The following is a 21,655-nucleotide window of genomic DNA, read 5'->3' on the forward strand; positions in this document are numbered from 1 at the left end:
TTTTTTTTTTAAAGATTTTATTTATTTACTTGTGAGAGAGAGAGAGAGAGAGAGAGAGCAGGGTCAGAGGGAGAAGCAGACTCCCCGCTGAGCAGGGAGTCCGATGTGGGACTCGATCCCGGGACTCCAGGATCATGACCTGAGCCGAAGGCAGTCGCTTAACCAACTGAGCCACCCAGGCGCCCTGGAATATATTGATTTTAAAACACTTACTCTTATTTCTAAAGATAGTTAAACTGAAAACACAAGCAAATCATATTTTCCTCCACATTTCTGAAACATTTCAAAACACACGATAAGTTTTACAAAAGCTCCACCTCTGGCCCAGAGGGGCCACTGCTGTAGGTGTGAAGGTCATTGAATCCCATGGCCCTTCAATGCTAGGCTTCCTTCTTAATTCACTAATCAAGTTACAAATATAGCTTCTGGTACCTCCTCTCTTCTCTTCTTTTTTTTATAGGCTGTCAAGACAAGTCAGGGGCAGCAACCAATCAGCTCCTGGTATTAAACAGCATATTTTGCTGAGCTGGATTTGACTCCTGGTTACTACAAAACAAATCTAAGTTTATATCAGAGGTGACAAACTCCATGCCCTGTCATTTATCCTTTTTATCGCATGGGCGACACCAATGGTCAGCAAGTCTTGTTGATGATCATGTGAATCAACTAGAGCAGAAAGCATCCAAGTCTTGAGGTTTCCTATGTCAATAGTTAGAAATTATTTGTTTTTAGTGAAAAGAAAACTAAATTAAAAACAAATTCCTCTGCTTTTGATTACCTTATATTTTTAAAAAGATACCCGTAATCCCTGTATTAATATAACCGCTATTAATACTGGAATGTATATTACTCTTGACAAGAGCCTAAATATATGTAGGTATTAACATTTATAAATTTAATGATTTCCGAGAGAAAAACATATTGAGATTTTACCATGTAGTAGGCACTGTAGTAAGTGTTTCGCAAATACCATTTCATATAAAACACAGCACTATGAGGTAAATGACATCAACCAATTACACAGTTGAGGATTTGGAAGTCCAAGTCCAAGATCACATAACTATCAAGAAGAAATGTCTAGCTCCAAACCTACATCTGTTGACTCCAGATATTAATTTTTATTATTGTATCTCTCATCTTGTGCATCTGATTTTTTTGCATCTAAAATCATAACTGTCATTGTTGACAATATTCACTCATTCACTTACAACCAGGGTTTAATGTCTGACCAATATTCCACTTATAGACTTACAAAATATTTCACCATTCCTATCTTGTTAGACATTTCAATTTGGTTTTGTTTATTTTCAGTTTTTCACTAGAATAAGCAACACTGCAATCAATATCCTTGTAGATAAATCTTACTGTACATCCTTATTTATTCCTAATGATGAATTTCTAGGAGTAGAGTCTTAGGGAACATGGCATGCAAAAATTTTATGCTTTCAAGAGTAACATCATATTTCCCTTCAGAAAAATTATACCAAATTGCCATCCATATGTACCTGTGTCTGGGTCCTAAAACTTCACTTAAAAAAACAAAATTAAAAAGCAAAACTTAAACCAAAAAAAAAAAAAAAACCCACAACCTTTCCAATCACAGAATCATCTTAGAAACATAGCAGTCATTTTCTCTAATCTCCTACACATTATGGACCCTTTTCATAGAGCATCCCTGATCTAGGGTATCCATCCTACAATGATTAGGAAGTGGGCACAGAAAATAAAGAACAATTTTATTTTTATTTATTTTTATTTTTTATCTATTTATTCGACAGAGAGACAGGGATAGCGGGAGAGGGAACACAAGCAGGGGGAGTGGCAGAGGGAGAAGCAGGCTTCCCGCCCAGCAGGGAGCCGGATGTGGGGCTCCATCCCAGGCCCCAGGGATCATGACCTGAGGCGAAGGCAGACGCTTTATGACTGAGCCTCCCAGGTTCCCCTAAAGAACTATTTTAAATATCCCTAAACACAGCACGTTTTTCACCTCTCAGCAATGAAATACTGTTCAAACTATTCTAAAATGCATCCACAAAGAAAGCCTCATTGGAAATGAGGAAACTTTGACAAGCTTTCAACACACTTGACACAGGTCATGAAACGATCAAAGAGGTTTTGGTCATTCTCCACCTGGAGTGGGTTTGCTCTAGGTGTTGGCAGCTGAGTATGTATCTCTTGCTCTATGCAGTTGTCCAACAGCTTGGTTTCCCTTGCTTCTGGAAATTCAACAGAGTGGGCTTGTCAGTGGGAGAAGAAAATTGTCTAGAAACACAAATGAATTACATAGTTTTAGGTTTCTAGGTCAATGGAACTGTGAGTAGAACTATATGTGTCCTCCCCTGCCCCAAACTCTTAAAAATTTCATCACCCAGGTTCCTTTAATTCTGGAGATACTGGGATTTAGCCGTGTTTAAAAGAGAAAATGACCTTCAACTGGTTAAGCTTTCCCTGAGTACCCATTAGCTACAAAACAAGGCTGGATGTTGCAGCATAATCCTAAAAAAGGAGAAAAAAAGGCAGTAATACAGTAAAGCAATAGAAATCTATAAAAAAATCTATAAGTATGTGAATTCTGCAAGTGATTGGCAAGTATGATAGTGACAGCAAAGAGAAGGGGAGAAGTAATTCTGCCTAAAGTAAAGGCTTAGGGCTGTAGAAAAGGGCTGTCAAAGAAGGTGGTATTTGTAGAGGCTGGAAGACCGGTTCATCTGGCCCAAATTTCTTGTTTGTTTATTCCTTTATTTATTTAGGTGCAGATCTGATGAATAATTTAAATCATGACATATGAACTACTAAAAGCAGTAATTTACTTTAATCTTAACAAACACGCACACACACACATACTTTCTTAGGATCTATATACACTATACACACTCCATTTTGGCTGTACATTCAGTCATCCCTGCAATGGGAAGGCAAATTCAATTCTCCTAACACCTTCTGCTTTGGGAAACTGGACTGGTTGGGGGTGGGGATCAGGGGCCACGACTCAGCCCCAAAACTTTGGGCTTCAGGAACTGCAGAGAATCATTCTGATTTTCAATCATAGAGCCTTGCAGGGGGAATATCTCACTTTATTCATCTTACCCAGAACAGCCTAGTACAGTACTTGGCACCCAGTAGGCAATCATTTGTCAAATAGATTTTAAGCATTCGCCTTTTCCCCAGGAAAGGACAATCAACCCATCACCACCACGTTATGCTTCTTCTGCCAGTTTTATTCAGCTCTGATCTCAGTAGTTAGAAAAACAGGAGAAAGAATGGGGCCATAGCTTCCTGAGAGTGGAGCTATGCACGGGGGGGTGGGGGAAGGGTGCGACGAATGAAGGCAAGGGAGTCGGAGGGAGCCAATACTCCCACCTCAGCTCCTCTCCTCCAGCAGCAAACGCTCAGCCCCCGCCCTCCCTCTCCATTCCGGACCCTCCTCCCGGATGGCAACAGGGCAGCACCGGCGAGGCGGCGGCAGGGCTCCGACTGTCACGTTCATTCCCTGCCGCTTTTCCAGTCCCCTGCCTCCTCGCCCCTCCTCCCTCCTCCCCTGCCCGGGTTTGGAGGCGATTCCCCTTTAGTGACTGAGACGATAGCATCAGGGCGAGCGGCGCTTCGCCTCCCTCGCGTCTTTGTCTCCTCCTCCTGCGAGGCTCCGGGGCCGGGCGCAGGGTCTGCAGCACCAGCCGCAGAAGCGGGAGCCCAGCGGTGCTCTGCACGGCCGCCCGGGGCCGCGCCCTCGCTCGGCAGAGGCGCCGGAGGACGCCAGCGAGCCACGCACTGCCCGCGTCCCGCGCTCCAGCCGCCGCGCACTACCGCCGCCGCCGCGACCCAGAACGAGCCCTCCCCGCCGGCCCGGTTCGGGGTGGGCAGCCCGGCTAGCAGCGGGGTGGGAAGAGCGGCCGCTGCAGTTCTGGCGGCGCACACCCCCAGGCTTACGCATCCAACGCCTCCTCCCTGCGCCACGAGGATGGAGCAGCCACCCCGGCCCGGGACTGGCGCAAGGTAAGGTGCAAGCCGCCTGTTGCTTTTTTTCGCAAAGCGCGGTGTCGTCCCTCTGCCCGGGTGCCTAGGCCGTCCCTTCCATAACAGTAGAGGGGAACTGTCACCCCAGGTCATAGCCATGTCCAAACCTCCGGTCCCCTCGGCGCCGATCCTGTTAGAGACCCCTTCCTAGCGAAGGGGAGTCGACCCTCTGTTCGCGTGCAGCCGGCTGCCGTGCAATAGTCTGCAAACTTTTGTGCCCCCCTCCCTGCGCGGTGCTCACCCCGTGCCGTGCAAGTTGCACGTCTAGTTCTCTCGTGCGCCCTTCCCCCAGTCCTCCCCCACTACCACCCCCTGACGTTTGCATCTGCCCATTTCTCTCTCGGTGTTCTTGCTAGTCGACTTTTCACTCCCTGCAGCTCGCGCTAGAGAGGCGAGGGTTTGGGACCCAGCAGTGCTCATCCTGCCTGTGGGGGTTGGATAGGAGCAGAGATAATGAAATAGGAGGGGTGGGACGTGCGGGGGGAGGGGGAAGGCTGCGGCTACCCTTGGGGCTCTCTCTAGCACGGCGGGAGCCGGTCCATCCTTGCGAATGCCACCCCCAACTCGGTAATAAAACCCTTGGAGTGGCTTGCGGCTGTGCGCCGCGGGAACGGCTAGTGAAGAACCGGGGGGGGGGGGGGAGGTAAGGGGTTTGGGGGGGGAAAGGTTGGGGGGGGGGGGGGGGGGGAAAATGTGGGGGGGGGGGGGGGGGAGGAAACCGGGGGTCGGGGGTAGATCTAGTTGAAAGGGTACCAAAGGGCTCTGCTTTTAAAGTGGGCAAGGGGCCAGTCCCGAGCGGTCACCTGACGTGGAGGAAAAAGGATTTGAGTCCGGAGTGCTCTGGCCCGGGTGTGTAAATATAGATGGGGGAGGGGCTGGGCACCTGGGGAGGCGCAGAGAGGCAGAATGGAGCCCTGGAATGCAAGAGCCCGAGGGGGACTTGGGAAGGCAGGCTTCTGGGTGCCTGGGATGGGGCGATCTTCGCTTCCAGGAGAAACAAACCTCCCGGCGAGATTCTGAATGCGTTGGCATCTTAGGCGGTGACTGAGTGATCGGATCATGGACCAGGGATGCCTTTCCTTGCTCTAAGAGGTCCGCTCCTTTCTCCGGCACCCACTTATACACCCTTCCACCTCCACAGCCGGGGCCGTAGACCCACGCCCATCTTTCCTGCCCCGCGCTCGGACTCAAAGAGGTCTGCACAGCCGCAGGGTGGGAAGGGGACTCCTGGCCCCCAGGGGAGGCTTGTGTGCGGAGTAGGGGGGAGTCCCCAGCGCCTAGCGAGTAGACAGGGGTTCGAACAGGTTGGAGGAGAGAGCAGGGGCGGAGGCTGCAGTGGGAGCCACCTTCCCCCCCGCCCCTCCGCAAATTGCACCTGGGCGGAGCGAAGGAGTGGGGGAGCCCCACGCTGCTCCCGCAGGCTCCAGAGCGCAGAGCTGGAGGGCGTGCGGGGCAGGCGAGGGGGTGTGAGCATCAGGTAAGGGGAGACTTGGCTTCCAGGCCCGGGGACCCCGGGTACAGGTGGGTCTGTCCACGTTTGGGCCCCTAGGTAGAGCTTTCTGTTTGCTCCATACGCTTTGGTGGATGCGGGAAGGCAAGGCTCTTTCCTCCTTTGCACCCCAGCAATCTGGAATGGAAGACCATCTGCGGGAGGGGACCTAGACTGCTGTTGCAAAGAACGGGCAGCCCCCCCAGGCTCCGTTTGTCCAGCTGGGGAACACACTGGGCTACCAAAGGCCTGGAAGCACCTCTTTTCACCCTTCTCTCTCTGAGGAGGTGCACGCCCCTCTCCAAGCAGCACCTTTGGCTGAGAGTCCGATTCCCGGTTCCTACTGGCCGGTAGAAGAATTTGGAGGTTGCGTGGGTTCTGGAGCTGTTTAAAACCCTCTGGCCCTGCCTGCTCAGGCCTCCCACGTGCAGGCTTTTAGGGGCACAGCCGTCTCTGCGGTTGCCCTGCATAAGTCTGCTGCTCTCCTGTAACCAGCGGGGAGAGAGCAGAGCTCAGCGCATTCCCCTTTTCTGGGCCCCACGCCTTGGCCAGACCCTTCCGGAAGAGACGTCGACTCGTCAGGGCTCCGCCGAGGAATCCTGAGGTCTGTCACTCCCATCCTGGGGCACCCCTGGAGCAGCGAGCTCCCAGTCTCCCCGCGGCAAGCTTCAGAGCCCCAAGGAGCGGGAACGGGGATTCCCTCAGCGCAGACTCCCGGTGCAGCTCCTGAGCACAAAGGCCACACCCTCACAGGCCAGGCATCGCGGGGTGGGGGGGGGGGGGGATAGAGCATTGGCTTCTTCCGAAAGACCTGGATACCTGAGGTAGGATCCCAGAATTAAGTCTGTCACCCCGGGAGAGTTAGCTTCCGACACCTCAGGGCCCATTTCTTTCCGGGTGCTTATTACCTGGGTTTGTGCTCAGACCACTTCCCTTTTGCCTGTAGAAACAGGTTGGAACATGTCCTTCCTGTAACTCTTGAGGGAAGACTTCAAATCCACACCAAAGTGTCCCTCCTCGCCCCCTCCACCATTGCTGAGCTATCCTGGGAGACAGGATGATGATGATGATGATGATGATGATGATGATGATGATGATGATATCAGCGCTAGTATTTACTGAGCTCTTACTCTGTGCCAGGCTCTATTCTTGATATTTTGCATGAACCGTTTTAGTTTTACGCTTCACAACCCTGAACGATAAAGTTATTTTTCCCGGTTTTATGGGTGAGAAAACTAAGCCATGGAGAAATTAAGTTATTTGCTCGTTGTCATCCAGCCAATAAGCGGTGAAGGTAGTTAGTTCTTGTGGGTAGAGAACACTGGGTGTGCCCCAAGCTCTCAGCCCCATTTGGTACTAAAGACATTTTGTCCACAAGGAAGTATGGGTGAGGGCTCCAGCCCTTTACTCCTAGACCCCAGGGGCATGCTATATAAGTTCCAGTTCTTGCCTATGGCACTGGGGAGACTGATGGTGCATATCGCCCCTCTTGGAGTCTGTTGGGGTGCATTTTGGCAGGATGAGATCCTGGTACTGGAAGTAAATTTAGGGAATTAGCCGCTGGCAATGGACTTCTTTTCTGGACCTTTTTAAATATGAGGAGAATTGGCAAGGGGGGAATTCAAAGGTGCACAGAGATTCTATAGTCACAAACTGTAGAAATTGTTTTTTTCTTTTTCTTTTTCTTTTTTTTTTTTTTTTTTTTGCAAATGAGTCCCTTTCTAGTGATTGAATCCCAGAATATTAGAGCTAAAGGGACCTCAGATAGCACTGCTCCCAATCCAGAGGTAGGGAGGAGATTTGGTGATGTGCTCAAGGCTAGCTATTCAGTGTATTCCTAGCATAACTAGTACTAGAAGCACTGTCTTCTGATTCTTGGTCAAAATAAACTATGTTGTTGCATGAACAGATTACATCCACTGCCGTTGCTTTTCAGCCTCTTAAAATTGATTAGGAAAAAACTTGTTTATTAAGAGAAGTTCACTTTTCTATTTTTCATAAATGCCTCAATCAGCATAACCAGGAAAAGTAACTATCGTATAACGGATAAACCATCACAAATGTGGCTCATTTGTAAAAATATTGCAACCCAAGACTTAATACACCTTCAGATCAACAGAATCTAACTAACCATGCAAACCTTGAGATGACTCTAAATAAAATTAAATGGATTTTCAATCATTTTAGCAGTCTTTTTGTCAAGTTGAATAGTTCTGTCTGGCCTCACACCCAAGTATTTGGGAAAATAAGAGAAATCCTCTTGAATACAACGAAATGATGTGGTATTATTTCTTCTGGTTTTCTGACCCTTGGTCAAACCTCAGGCTGATGCAAAACAAATCTGAGGCAAAACAATATCTTTCTAGTGGATATACTTGGGGGTCAGAAAGGGGAAAAATAGTTCTTCGCCACCTTCTCACCCACTGAGCCCCTATAACAAAGGGACCTTCTCCAGCAGTTTAGGGATTCCATATACCCCTAGGCATTCTTGTAGGGCAGAATTCTGGTTTCTAAGACTATCCCCTGTCTTTTCTTTGTAGCTATAGTATCAGGATGTCCTGCCCCTGGAGGCAAATCAAGAAAAAGTCAGCAGGAGTAAACAGAGAGGGGGACTGGGAAAAGCCTGTTTCTTAGAATCACATGAGGGGTAAGAATTACAGGCAGACAGATGGTGGAAACTTGGTGCCTTTCATGTCCGCTGGAATAGGATTTCCAACCCTGACGCTGGGGCAAGCCGGGACAGAAGCCCTCAGACAGTGAATTGGGGTGGAGGAGGAAAAGGTGGTCGGGGGTCGGGGGACAGTGCTGTCAAGAACCTGCGGCGGGGGTCTATGGAGGCTTGGCTGATAAAGGGCTTTGGGGTGACAGGAATGGCCACGGAGAGCCTGCACTAAGAGATGCTCTTCTTCCCCCTTCCCCGCCTACCCACCACCTCAGTTTGCCATCTATGTTGGATTGGCTGACCTAAATCCCAGAGTCCCCGTTTATCTCAAGGGAAGCATTCACTTTCTAGAGAATTTATTAGAAATGAATATTGTCAGGGCGCCTGGGTGGCTCAGTCAGTTAAACGGCTGCCTTTGGCTCAGGTCATGATCCCGGGGTCCTGGGGTCGAGTCCCACATCAGGCTCCCTGCTCTGCGGGGAGCCTGCTTCTCCCTCTCCCTCTGCCTGCTACTCTGTCTACTTGTGCTCTCTATCTCTCTGTCAAAAAAAAAAAAAAGAAATGAATATTGATTGTCTTATGTGAGTCAGAAAAAATATGCGTAGTTACACTAATCTTCAGGGAGAACCATGAAAAAATCAAATTATCCCAGAAGAGTAGCCTTCTGAAGGTGGGATGCTGGTTCAGTTAGATTATAGCAATATGAGAGGAAAAAAAATGTAACATTGAAATCAGGTATGACAAAATTCAAAAGAAATGGTCTCTGTTTTAGGAAGCACAGGAAGAAGAATCCTGTTTGATCTGGGCAGACATCCTGGTTCCCAACTCATATCTTTTCAGGGATAGTAGGAGACTTAGCTGGAGCCTCATTCTGTTTCTTGTGATGGGCATGGTAGTCATGCTCTCTACCTAGTTTACTGTGGCTCCTATGTGGTGGAGTGTTAAAGGGCCCACACAGCACTTCTGCTGGGACAATTCCTTTTGCGTGTATTTATCTTAAATCATATAAACTGATAGCAGTTTGTTGTCAGAATAACAATTATGCGTTAAACAACATGTTCTGGGGGAAAGGTTATGAAAAAACGGAGCCCTTTTATTTGGAACACAATGAATAAATTTATTGATGCAATACATAGCATGAATCAAAGTTCTCAGTTTGGGTTAGATATTTGAAAATTAAAAAAAATAATCAAGGACCAGAGCATCTGAACTTGACCTACTTTTAGTAACAAGAGAAGCCACATAATAAGTTTCTGTGGAGTTTGAAGAAGACGTTGGCAGGGGGGGAAAAAGGATCACTAAGTAGAACCTGAGAAGCTTTAACCTCATGGATTTTTTAAATAAATATCTAATATCTTAATTTATATTTAAGTTTGAATATTCCATATGATCAATAAATTTAATATTTTATCTGCAGATTGTGACTTCGATGAGCTTTATTCTACAAGTGGTTGGGAACCATGAGGGAAGCTCTTATATCTGACATACTAGTATATAACTATACATGCTTCATAAAAAGCTAGTGAATTAATACATTGCAAGATGACGTAGAAATGTCCATTGTATGTGAGAATGAAGTCTGCAATCTTCTTAAGAGCTAACAGGCTTGGAACATACGATTTTCTCAAAAGGGATGAGTTTATCATAAGAGTGGTATAATTTATTTAAAATAAACAAATGAACAAATATTAAAAAAGAACCGCCCTGATAAAAATAGATTTTTTTTCTTCAAGAGGCTCAAAGAAAATTGTAGTTTCAATTTATCCTAAGTTCTCTGAGCTGCTTTTTATGTTAGCAACTGTCCAATGTAAGTGTCACTATACTCTCAGAGAGGTTTTTTTTTTTTTAAGATTTGTGCCTTTTCTTAGAAATAAAATAGAAACAAAATAAAAAAAATAAAATATTGTGAGCCATGCTCAAACACAGATTAATAGTTGACAAAACTAAGGTATGTTTTCAAATGCAGATTAGGTTCTTTGTTTCTCTCTCTCTTTTCTTTATTTCTTTCCTCCTTTCTATTTTAAGCCATTGATATAATTTTCAGTCTACATGTGAGTATTCAATACCTTGCCGGGAGAGTTGGCTATTTCAGGACAAATATTTCCCCTGGTGAGGGCAGGGAGGAGGTACAGTGCACTTTTATGTTTGTCCAAAGCTAAAGCACAAAGGTCATGAAGTCACTCTGGCTTTTCCTCTAGTCTAACCTCATCATTTCTGATTTAGAAAATTGATGCTGGTCTAGGCCTGCTTACAGAGGGCTCACCCTGTCAGCAGTGACTAAGCAGTATACTTTCCTTTTGCTACTCTGGGAATTTATGCACTGAGAAGACTCCTGGTCCAGTCTGCTGACCTTCTCTAGGTATCTGGTCATCAGGGATTATTAAGCAGGAATGTCTTCCATCCTCCTATAAATTATATTTAAGCATGGGTTGGCAAAGGTAGGGTACTCTTCTACCGTGGAATGTTTTGTTGTACTTTGTCCAGGTGGTCAGTCTGTTTTTTGGTTGCTTCTTAGAAACACGTCCTGTAGACAAAATTCATTCCCTTCCCTAATGCAGGGTATAGTGTAGATTCTTGGTGCCCAAAGCATCTACTGCAAAACCCAAGAAGGAGGGATGACTGATAGCCAGTCAGGTTAGGAGGGCCGAGAGAGAGGTAACCGAGATGCAGCAGAGGGTAGGCGGAGGAGAGAAGGGGTCAGGGAGGAAGGCCAAGAAGGAAAGCAGACCACCTGAAGGAAGAGGACCCAGCCATTAGTGCAGAAAGACGGAATGAGGTTTTGATAGTAAGCCAAACCTGAAGGATAAGATTAAAAGGCCTAGAATCAGGGGCTAAAGAAAGTGAACGGGAGTGATAAAGAGCTAAAGAAGTGTACAAGGAAAAATAATGTACCCAAATAATTCCTCAAGGTCTAGGTCAACACAAAGACAGGCAGGCTAGCTGCTCAGCCAGAGGGCATGGTCTCATACATTCCCCTGTCCCTCGTTAATGTGGCTCCTAAGTCACCAGGCCAAGGGCTCTTCATCTCATTGATGCCTTGCGGCCCTTTGGCAGTGTGCCAATCTTAGGGACCCCAGAATGATATGTTTAAATTCTTAAAATGCAGTGCACACGATTATAACACTACACTACACACACACACACACACACCACTGTGACCTGCTGATGTATGTGTAACAACAAGATCTATTGGTGGGATGGATGGCAACCATCTCTCCTAAGTAGGATCAGCAGCAATGCTGATTTGAAATAACTGCAACACCTGTGTTCTGATATGAAAATATCTGATTTATATCAGTGGCAAAATCGCTGGTTCTGCTACTACAAGTCAGATTTGTAGCCAGCATTCATAATGGAATGAAATACTAAATGGTAGTTCAGTGTTAGTAAACAAAGTTGTCACTTTTTTCCCATTCAAGTTTGTGGATCACTTGAATTCTATTGACAGATGCCCTAGACGTCTGTGACCCCAGGAACCCCAAACCCATATGCTTTAGTATCTTCCACTAACACTGTAGGTGTGCATTGGAACAGGCGTGGGCAAGTTGTAACAGGGTCCTCCTAGCTGCTTTTATCTCTCTGGGATCTCTCTCTCTCTCTCTCTCTCTCTGGACCAGTTTTCACTTTTCTGGCCAAAGGAACTGACTTTACCCACCCTATTCCTAGGGATCATGGTTATAGATACTGGTGGGCATTGGCAAATAAAGAATACCTTTAACAGAAAGAGAGTCATAGGTCAGGGGCACAAGCAAGCTGCGGGATGCCTTTGTAAGAACTAGAAAATGGGCTTTCTTGGAGCAGCAGCAGAGTCTGGCTCCTGGCTAGATGAATATCGGCCTGTATTTCAGTTCCCGATGACCACCTTGGCTCCACGCCCTGTATGTAGCCTTGGCTAGTTTCACCTGAAGTGAAGTTGAATTATCAGACTGCATTTCATATCAGCTGAAAGTTTTAAGTTCCCCCCCTCCAACGATTTTTTCCCTCAAAACAGAGCTGCCGCAATGGTTTTGAAAGGTTCACTTCCTTTCCCTGCCCACTTCCTGGTTATCAGGAAATGGCCTCAGTGCAGGCAGGTGGATGGAGACCCACAGGAAAATGTCCAGATCTGGAGAATTCTTAAGCTGGATAATAAGGCTGTGAGTGATAGAGAAGGGAATGTGGTCAGAGAGTGTTTTCTAAACAGATCGCTCCTATTGTCCCTCGTTGTGAGAAGATGACAGGATGTCCCTGATCTTGGAGATCACCATGTTCCCACCTGTTCTTTTTGGTGAAGTAAAACCTGCTCAGTAGAAAAAGCTCTCCTAAGAAAACCTTTGACTTTGCAGGGGGAGGCAACATTTCAGAAAACCTCCTCTTTATATGCAGGTGGAGTATTTGGGAACCAGGCAACCTCATTCTACTTCTAGCTTTGACCTTAACCAGCTTGATATCTTTGGGCTGGTTAAGTTGGCTGCCCTCTGCTCTACTTCCCCAGTAAACTGGAGGCTTTCTAGAGCCCCTACCAGCTCTGTGGTCTATAATGTCAAGGGCACATCTGGCATTGTTTTATTTATACTCCCTATGATGGCTTTCCTGTTCAGCTGGTTCAAGCTCACTTTCTTTGCTTAGGCCTCCCAGCCCTGACATGCCACAGGACCAGTAGTGATAGGTAGAAACTACACGCTACAGTACTGAGTGTCTGTTGACCCTGGAGCCCAGGAGCCCAGAATGAGGGGATGGTGGTGGTTGTCAGTGGTAGTGGTAGAAGGAAGTATAGCTGGTGGGTAAAGAAAGGGTAGAATCATTGATAAGGTTCCTTGCAGCCATAACTGTCCCTCAGGAAAGTTGTAGGGAAGATGAAGGAGGGGTTCCTGGAGTTTTGACTGTGTGTCCATCTTCATAACCATGTGATGTGTCACTTCCTGCTAAAAACTGGCAAATTATTCCTTGTTGCGGCCAGGAAATTACATCTTTAGTATGGCTTAATAGCTCCTTCCTCACCTGGTCCTACCTGTCTCATCTTCGGTCGCTTTCCTGGGCATGTCCTGTACCCTGGTGTGTTCCAGCCGAGGAGTTCGTACTGGGGAGTACTGCCAACTGGTCACCTTTCCTCTTTCCAACTCTGCATTCAGTGATGTCATGTTGGTAGCTCAAAATCCCCTCTGGTAGGATTATTGACACCACAGAAACTCACAGATACTACAAAGCAGGGCTCTTTATTCCCAGAGAATCTGCTGTTAAAATTTACCAGTGCACACACTGCCCCTGCCCCCACCAACAGCCTTACAGTTCCTGCCACAGAGCGTGCCAGTCCCTCTTCCTGACAGTTCACCTGCCTTCCCTCTCTCTTTCCTCTCTTTCTCCCTCCTTCCCTCTCTCTTTCCTTTCTTCTGTTTCTTCCTTCCATCTTTTCATCCACCCATCTATCCAGAGGTAGCCAGACTCTGTTCTAATTCCCCTTCTGCAACTTAACAGCAAGCTGAGTGACTCCCAAGAAAATGTCTCAACCTTTCATAGGCCTCCATTTTCTCCACGTGAAATGTTGTGAGGCTGAAATGAGTTCCTATGTATAAGGTGCTCGGAACAGTGTCTGGCACATGGTAAGTACTACTTACTTCTTTGTTTTTAGTATTGATCAAAACGTTGTTAATTCCCTGCTATGTGCCCAATACTGAATATGCACATATGAAAACAGGTTTAATAAAATAACACAAGAAAGTATTTAAGAACCCTGAACAAAGGCCAGTTAGTTCTTCCAGGGATACCAAGAACTGACTTCACGGAGCCAGGGGCCTTTGAATTGAATTCTGAAAGATTGCTCACATACCCCCACCAAACTGGCAATACAGACAGATGCATCCCAGGGGAAGGAAGTCACATGAGCACAGTCATGGAAGTGGGAACAGCATGACCTGCTAGGGTCTCGTGTAGCTGAGCATGAGCCCATGGAGGGAGAGGGAGTCTTTTTTTTTTTTTTTTAAGATTTTATTTATTTATTTGACAGAGAGAGAGACAGTGAGAGAGGGAACAAAGCAGGGAGAGTGGGAGAGGGAGAAGCAGGCTTGCTGCCGAGCAGGGAGCCGGATGTGGGGCTCGATCCCAGGACCCTGGGATCAAGACCTGAGCCGAAGGCTCACATCCTCAGGCCAGTCTCCTCTTAGCTCTGCTCTTCCTTTGCCTGCGTGAGGACAGATCTGAGCTTTGGTTTTTCCAAAAGAGTCAGAAATCCAGATTTTTATGGGAAAACTCCTGAAGCTTAATGATTGAACTAATTCAATTAAAAACAGAACAGAACAAAACACAGAACACATCCGCAGGCTGTATTCAGCCTCCTGCAGAAGAATGGAGTTCTAGCTCCCAAGCTTGTGCGATGATGAATGGAGTTCTAGTTCCCAAGCTTGTGTGATGATGATAAAATCTGCACTTGGAATTTCTGATTTTGAATAGAATTCTGCCATTAACTGTGTGACCGAAGGTGGGAGTCCCTTTGACTCTCTGAGCCCCGGGTTTCTACCAAATGGCTATTATGTTTCTCATCCCACGTAACTTGCTGTAAGGATCCTTTTGGACTATGGAGATAAAAAAGCCCTCGCAAAGAACCAGACATGCGTTAGAATTATTCCCAGGCCCTGTGTGTTATGTGCACAGCTCCAAGCGTGAGTTAAGTCACCCAGAGATACCTGAATGTCCTTACCTGCCTTTTCAGTTTTGACACTAGATGGGGGAAGAGAAATGTAGGAGTGTTTTTACCCCTTCGTTCTGTGAAAAACATGAAGGAGCTTGACATTCCATTTTGGAAGTCTGTATGTCAGAGATCCAGCTGAAAGTTATTGATTGCTTCTGCGTGGACTCAGGACCACGGGGAAAGGCGTATTCAACCTCTGTGATATGTGCTGGTGGTTTCTTTGAAGTGGCAGAAAATTGTCTGAAAGGAAGTCAGCTGCACAAAGTTTTAGTCAGAGTCAAAGCCTGCACTTGGATTTCTGGAATTTCTCCTCTTTGATCCCTGTCCATTCCAGGCTGGCTTTGATCATACAGACTTTTAAGGAAATGATCGAACCTTGGTAGAATCAGATCATTTCTAGTCGAGGGGCCGGGCCGGGTGGATGTTGGCTTTCCCATAGCAGAGGGGTGAGTATGCAACTAGCCTACTTCCTCAGGCCTGGTTAAAAGTGCTCTGTAATTGCAGCTCTGTGAAAACCTCAGGCCTAGTATAATACACTGAACCTTCCTATTATTCTGATTTTGTGTTACTTTTATTTGTTTTGCTGTATTGCCTGATTCAATTTGATCATGAGAAGCTTCAAAGAGGCAGGCACAGGCAGGCCTTGAAGTAAGGACACCTGATTTTTAAAAGCATATCATTTCTGGATCTTGACCTCACTGCAGAGATCTTATGATTTCTGCTTTAGATGCTGACCTGAGTTTATTTTACTCTCCTCTAAACCCCAAACCACCTGGGTCTTCAGGACTGAAGTGTCTGGTGCTGCTGTAGCTCTCATCCTTTGTTGGTGTCTGGGGTCCTCAGCCCTAACCACTGCAGCAGCCAAATTGCAGAGGAACCAAAGTCCTACTCTTCTGAGATGGATTTGAAACAGTTAAGTCTATTGAATTAACATTGTAGGTGACATAGCACATTTGACAGTAAAGAGGTATTGAAGCCCTAACCCCTAACGTGACTGTATTTGGGAGGTAATTAGGTTTAGGTGAGGTCATGAGGGTGGGCCCCTCATCATGGGATTAGTGCCCTTTATAAGAAAAGATACCAGTGAGGTTGCCTCCTCTCTTTCCACCCACATCCACTGAGGAACAGTCTTGTGAGGATACAGCAAGAACAAGGCCATCAACAACCCAAGGAGAGACCCCTCACAAGACAATGGCCATGCTGTCCCCTTGGCTGTGGTATTTTGTTACTGCAGCGCAAGAAGACTAATACGGGAGATTACTATAGGTTAGTCTGGGCACCTAGCCACCTTGTGAAACATTTCTTTGAGCAAAGACCTGCCTGTGTTTATACCACTGAATGTGATGTTCACCACCAGCCAGGTACATAGTAGGCATTCATTAACAACTTGTCAAATGAACGAACACAAATGAATGGAGTGACAAACATCCAATTTAGAAACAAACATTTGGAAAAAAATTCTTTCAAGTATTGGGGATTTTCTGCAGTCATGGTTTGAGTTGAAGGAAAAGTAAATTTTTTGAGTAAACTGTGTGTGGGGTGTGTGTATGTATGTATATACCAAGCTGTTAACAGCTTGCACTTTTTTACTAGCCCACCCCATGGAGACATAATGATAGTAAAATAAATACAGTCAGCATGCTTTCCTATTTACCCAGCATGCAAGCAAGTGACTATTTCCAAGCATTTGCAATTTCATCAAGGTCTCCTAGAACCATTCTCCATAAAGAGATGCTGAGTTGGGTTGCTGACCTACCAAAACCTAATTACCTGAAGTTTAGTAAAAGAAAAAAGAAAAGTCATTTCTTTTTAAGAAAGTCACCGAACCTCTATATTGGAAAGGAATTCTGAGGTCCCTTTGGATTTCAAATCCCTAATGGGCAAGTTGCCATGGAAGGATGTAATTTTCCTGACAAAATGGTGGCTTTAGAGTTTTTTTCTCATTGTTTGAGAAATCCCTCAGACACCGTGAGGTGTTTGCTCCATGGCTTTTGCCATTGGAGAACGGAGAAGCTATTTCCTCAAGATGCTATTCATCTTTATTCATATCTGGGTGCAGATGAGTTCAGAATGTGTGGGTGTGGGATTTGAAGAGTGAAGTACTTAGGTAACAGTTGGTGTGCCAGTTGTGTAATGAAGAAAATGTATTGACAATATTAAATTGGGGGCTGAAGCTGGCTTTTGGTGTTAAAAAAAAAAAAAAAGAACAAAATTTCCAAAAGTGACAGCATTGTTTTTATGCCAGGGTGTTTCTAAATGTTGGGACAACAGTGCCGAGAAATATGAGTCTTCAACATGTGTTGCTTTCTTCTGTCTCACCTGGTTTTACCCTGTAAGTCCCACATCACTTTCTTTTAAATTGGAAGGTGTTGCAGTGTTTCTAAATATACATTCATATTGTACTTAACTGAGGGAAATAGGTTCAGTAATAACAGGCAAGATTTTAATTTTCTTTGCATATTGCAGGTGGAAGAGCCAACTGGTTTCTAGAAAAATTGATGGTAATTTATTGAGTCACTAAGAAGTTACTGTTCACTTCCCAAGCTCCAAAACCTCTAATTCATCATCAACTTCTAGGGTGTTAACGGGTGAAATTGTGCACCTTTACTTCTTTTTAAAAAGTAGTGTTTTTTTCTCTACTTTGCCTCTTTTTGGTGCTGATAACAGAGAGACTAATACAGAGAAACCTTTCTCCTCAGTGTGGATAGAGTAGGGGTGGTGAACATGACTGTGACCAGTGCCAGGTAACATTTGTGGATTCTACCTGTATGTATTCTACCATAATGTTTCTGGTAAATACACATGGATGTTCAGGGTCCTGGATTAGTAATGCAATGCCTAGTTCAGGGGATTTTAACCATTTTTCTTGCTATGTATCCTTTTGGAAGTCTGGTAAAACCTCTATACTCTTTCTTATTTTTTTAATGTAAAATAAACATTTTTAGTTTGTTTAAATTAAATCTAAAATATTTTAAATGTAAAAATTAAAGTACATAAGATTACAAAGAACCGTAACAACAACAAAAATACCCACAAAACACTGATTCTCAGGGATTCCTGGAATCTCTGTCACACTGAACTTACAATATTATGCGTGACCTGTATCATTGCCAAATCTGTCATTGCTATTAAAAAAAATCACTTTAAATGACACACTTCAGTAGTTAGCTTCACCATCCGATGTGTTTGAACTTGCCTGGTCTAGACTTGTAGCCCACATACCTGTCATATTTCAAAAGGCAGTGCTAGCTTATGAAGAATTAAACATTCTCATTTAGACTGGCCAGTTTTGCAAAACTATAACAAATAATTTAAATGGTTGACTACTTTCTGTTTATCCACAAAGAATAAATAAGTGTAGGTGGGGCAGCCATTAAGCAACCCAGATGTCTGGACCCCTGACTGAGAAGATGCACCTTTTCCCTTTTGTGGCTGAATGACTACCAGGTGAGAAGTTGACCGATAATTGTCTCTCTTTATTAGGAGGGGTTATGAGCAGGAGGAATGAACTATTATGATTTTAAAGTTGTGATATGCATAAATGATATTTCAGGATTTCTGAACAACTGTGTTGCTATATATAAAAAAAAGCTGTGATTTTTATTGGTGATATCAGATACTGATGACAGTATTGTAGTCTGTTGTTTGTCTTTAGAATTGAAGAAAATGCCAAATTCCAGTTGTTGATCAGTGTGTGTGTGGGGGGGAGGTCAGAAAAGACGTCCCACAGTTGTGGATCCCCTGCACTGTAGTCATGGCCTTTCAATGGGGGACCATGAACCCGAAGTCAGAACCCTCTGTCTTAAGGTGTGAGTCAATGCCTGATAACACGGGAAATAACAATGAGAGCAGTTTTCAGACAGATGAAACCCAGAGAAGGGGTTAGAAAAGAACGTTACTGTCTGGTAATTTATTTAACAAACATGCCAAAATTTGACCTAAAGAGTGTGGTTGGCTTAGTAACTAGTCTCTTTGGAGAGAGATGCCTTTGCCTTTATTCAGGAGAGCACTGGGTCTTCTTTGAGAGCCAATGGCATAATGTTGTGAATAGTCTCATCAGTATGAATTCTTAAGCTGTTTAAGGGCGGGTTTGGTGTTTTGAAATAAGCCAAAGTCATTTGAAGTAAGACTGCTAAAGGTAGACGGTGATCAGGTGTGTAAACACCAGACTGGAACTTGAAAATTTGAGGCTTCTTTTCAGAAGGGACTCATTAGCTGTCCTGGAGGCTGCTCCATCGTTGGGGAGGCAGGTAGGGATGAGATCTGGAAAAGATTGAGTTTCCAAAATGATAGCATCCTTGGAATCTGCCTGCAGTCCCCGGGGTGACTAATTTATAGAGGAACGTTCATTTCCCTCTATAAAGTAATGTTCCAAGATGGTTTCATAATATTTAATGACAATATTCAGTAGTCACATTCTATACCATCTTAAATGGAACTGCGCTCTCCAATAGAAATATAATGCTATCTCTTACAGAATTTAAAATTTTCCAGTAGCCACATGAAACATGTAAAAAGAAAAAGGTGAAATTAAGTTTAATAATGTTTTTTACTTAACGCAGTATATCCAAAATTATCACTTTAACATATGATCGAGTTAAAATTTATTGTTTTTTTTTTTCATACCGAGTCTGTGAAACTAGTGTGTATTTTATACAGCACATTGCACTTTGGAAACTGAGTTTTCATCAGAAACACTTGACCTATGTTCAGATTTCACAAAATTGACAATTGAAAAAGCAGGTTCACATATCCACGTTGTTTCAAATATACATGAATGTTTTCCAATAACTGGCATTATTGGGTTTTAAATTTACATTAATCACAAATTAAATTAAACATTTAGCTCCTCAATCATGGGAGCCATGTTCCAGGTGCTCGGTAGTCACTGCGACTAGTGGTTACTGTACCGGGTGGTGGGGGTCTAGATTATATGGGGAAACAATGGGAGCAAGATCCATAAGCACAGTGTGGACATTTAGACTCTGGAAAACTTGGGAGTTGCTTGTCCTTCCAGTTTTTTTGTCCTTTCTATGAAATAGTTCTTTTGGTCTTCTTGTTAATCCAGTATCTTCCCGAAAGCTCCCCATCCATTTAGGATCCATTTATATGACCCTCCAAAGGGCCTTTCCTAATGAGTATTTACCATTTACATCTGGGCGCACCATATGGTCTCTGCTTCATAGATGGGAGGTTCCGGGATGAGAGATGATTGGATGAAGAAAAGAAGTTAATACCCTGGCTCCAGGTTCTTATGACTAAGCACTTAAACCACGGGAGTAAAGTTTCCTGACTCTAAGCCCCCTGGATGCACCTCTGATTCTGATTCTGAAGACTTGGGGTGGGTCTCACGAAACTGCCTTTTCATCAAGTCTTCCTTGCTCTCCCTGAATCTCCTGATTCAGCCCAGCCTAATCTAGTAACTGCTGCCCTGAGCAGCCCTCCCCTCTGCTGTATTATTTTTGCTAATGGGTCATAAAGTGTGTTCTGAGAACCCCTTTCATCAGAATAGCCTGTGTTTTGTTGAAGTAAAGGGTTCTAGGCCCTGCCCCAAACCAGCAAAGTCAGAATAGCTTTGTCTGTGGAGCTGAGAATCTGCATTTTTAATAATCTCCTTAAGTAATCCTTGTGCCTAGTGATTTTAAAAATCACTGCTTTATGCGCACTCCTCCCCAGCTTGGACATAGGAAATTCTTTGATCTCACCCTTTCTCATTCACTCTTTCCCCATGTCTGATGTTTAGAAATCCACTGTCACATTTATTCCATCTCCCCTGTGTTCAGGTCATTTAACAAATACACATTTATTCCAGGGACCGGGAATACAAAGATATAGATTGTGAGATTCTGTCTTGGACCTCTGAGAATGTGTGGACATAGGAGGGAGAGAGAGATCTATGGAAAGCTGAACTCATAAAGAAAGCATTACAGGCAGAGTGTGACATGTATGTGCTAGGAGCAGTGAGGTCAGAGAGAAAAGAGTCATATTTGCTTGGGCTGTGAGTTGGTGAGAATGGCTTCAAAGGGGCTTTAGAGACGCTGGATGGATTGAGGGAAATATCAAACTGATATTGCACCTGACAGAGAGAGGAGGGGCAGGAGACCTGGAGAACCTAATATGAATTAGGATAGGAACAGGGAAGCAGGGCTATCATCAATGAGGGATTTACTGTATGGAGGATCCCAAGCAGTTTTCGTTTATGTGGATTATATTATCCTCATCTCCCATATTAGAAATTAAAATTGAGATATTAACAAAATGATTACTAATTCATTAAAATAACAATAATAAACCCATTACATATTAACATAAAAACACATTTTTATGAAAAATAATTTATTTTCCAGAATGAAAATTCAGTGAGAAGAGTGACATCTTTATACATTTCTGTACATCTCTAACATCTGGCTTAATAGAAGACAGTCTGATTCTCATATCTGCTTCTGGATTCACTCTGTTGTGATATCCCATGTCAGAAAAACCTTTGGAAAACTACCCCATATACTTATGATAGAATAAACATAGAAAAGGCAAATCACATCTTTAATATTTTATCTGTAGTGTTATGGAAATAGTCTATATCATATCTACAGTCAAATCATGTCTACAGTATCATGGAAAGAGTCTCGTCTTAATGTAAGGGTTTTGGGGACCCCCCAGGAGTCCCTGGACCACACTGTGAGAGTCATTGGTGTAGAGGGTGGCTTGGCGCGCAGGCAAGGGGAGAGACCTTGTAACAGTATAGGGGAGGAAGATGAGGGCCTGCACCAAGGGGTGAAGGAGAAGAGTGAATGGAAGAGACAGACTCTAGAGAGACAGATGCCAC

At 44.6% G+C, this 21,655-nt stretch overlaps 1 protein-coding gene across 10 annotated transcripts in view; it reads left to right on the forward strand.

Moving 5' to 3' along the window:
* LRRC3B (leucine rich repeat containing 3B) overlaps positions 1–21,655 on the forward strand; it is a 152,755-nt gene that overhangs the window by 58,899 nt on the left and 72,201 nt on the right. For 2 of the 10 annotated variants that reach the window (XM_073884817.1, XM_073884740.1), the window contains exons 1-2: positions 3,310–3,993; positions 18,176–18,276. The exons of 2 other annotated variants lie outside the window; for them this stretch is intronic. Coding sequence is in view for 1 of the 8 variants with exons in the window: in XM_073885118.1 (XP_073741219.1) it covers positions 3,323–3,993 (671 nt within the window). In the remaining 7 variants the exon portion in view is untranslated. Of the gene's footprint in view, positions 1–3,295; positions 3,994–4,845; positions 4,864–6,014; positions 6,108–13,637; positions 13,745–18,175; positions 18,277–21,655 lie in introns of those variants that run through there. 6 more of the 10 variants (XM_073884894.1, XM_025870577.2, XM_073884765.1 and 3 more) reach the window with 5 other exon arrangements.

Source organism: Callorhinus ursinus, unplaced genomic scaffold (assembly GCF_003265705.2).
Source record: "Callorhinus ursinus isolate GAN/ISIS: 27379988/994484 unplaced genomic scaffold, GSC_fseal_2.0 scaffold1, whole genome shotgun sequence".
NCBI classification, from domain to species: Eukaryota; Metazoa; Chordata; class Mammalia; order Carnivora; family Otariidae; genus Callorhinus; species Callorhinus ursinus.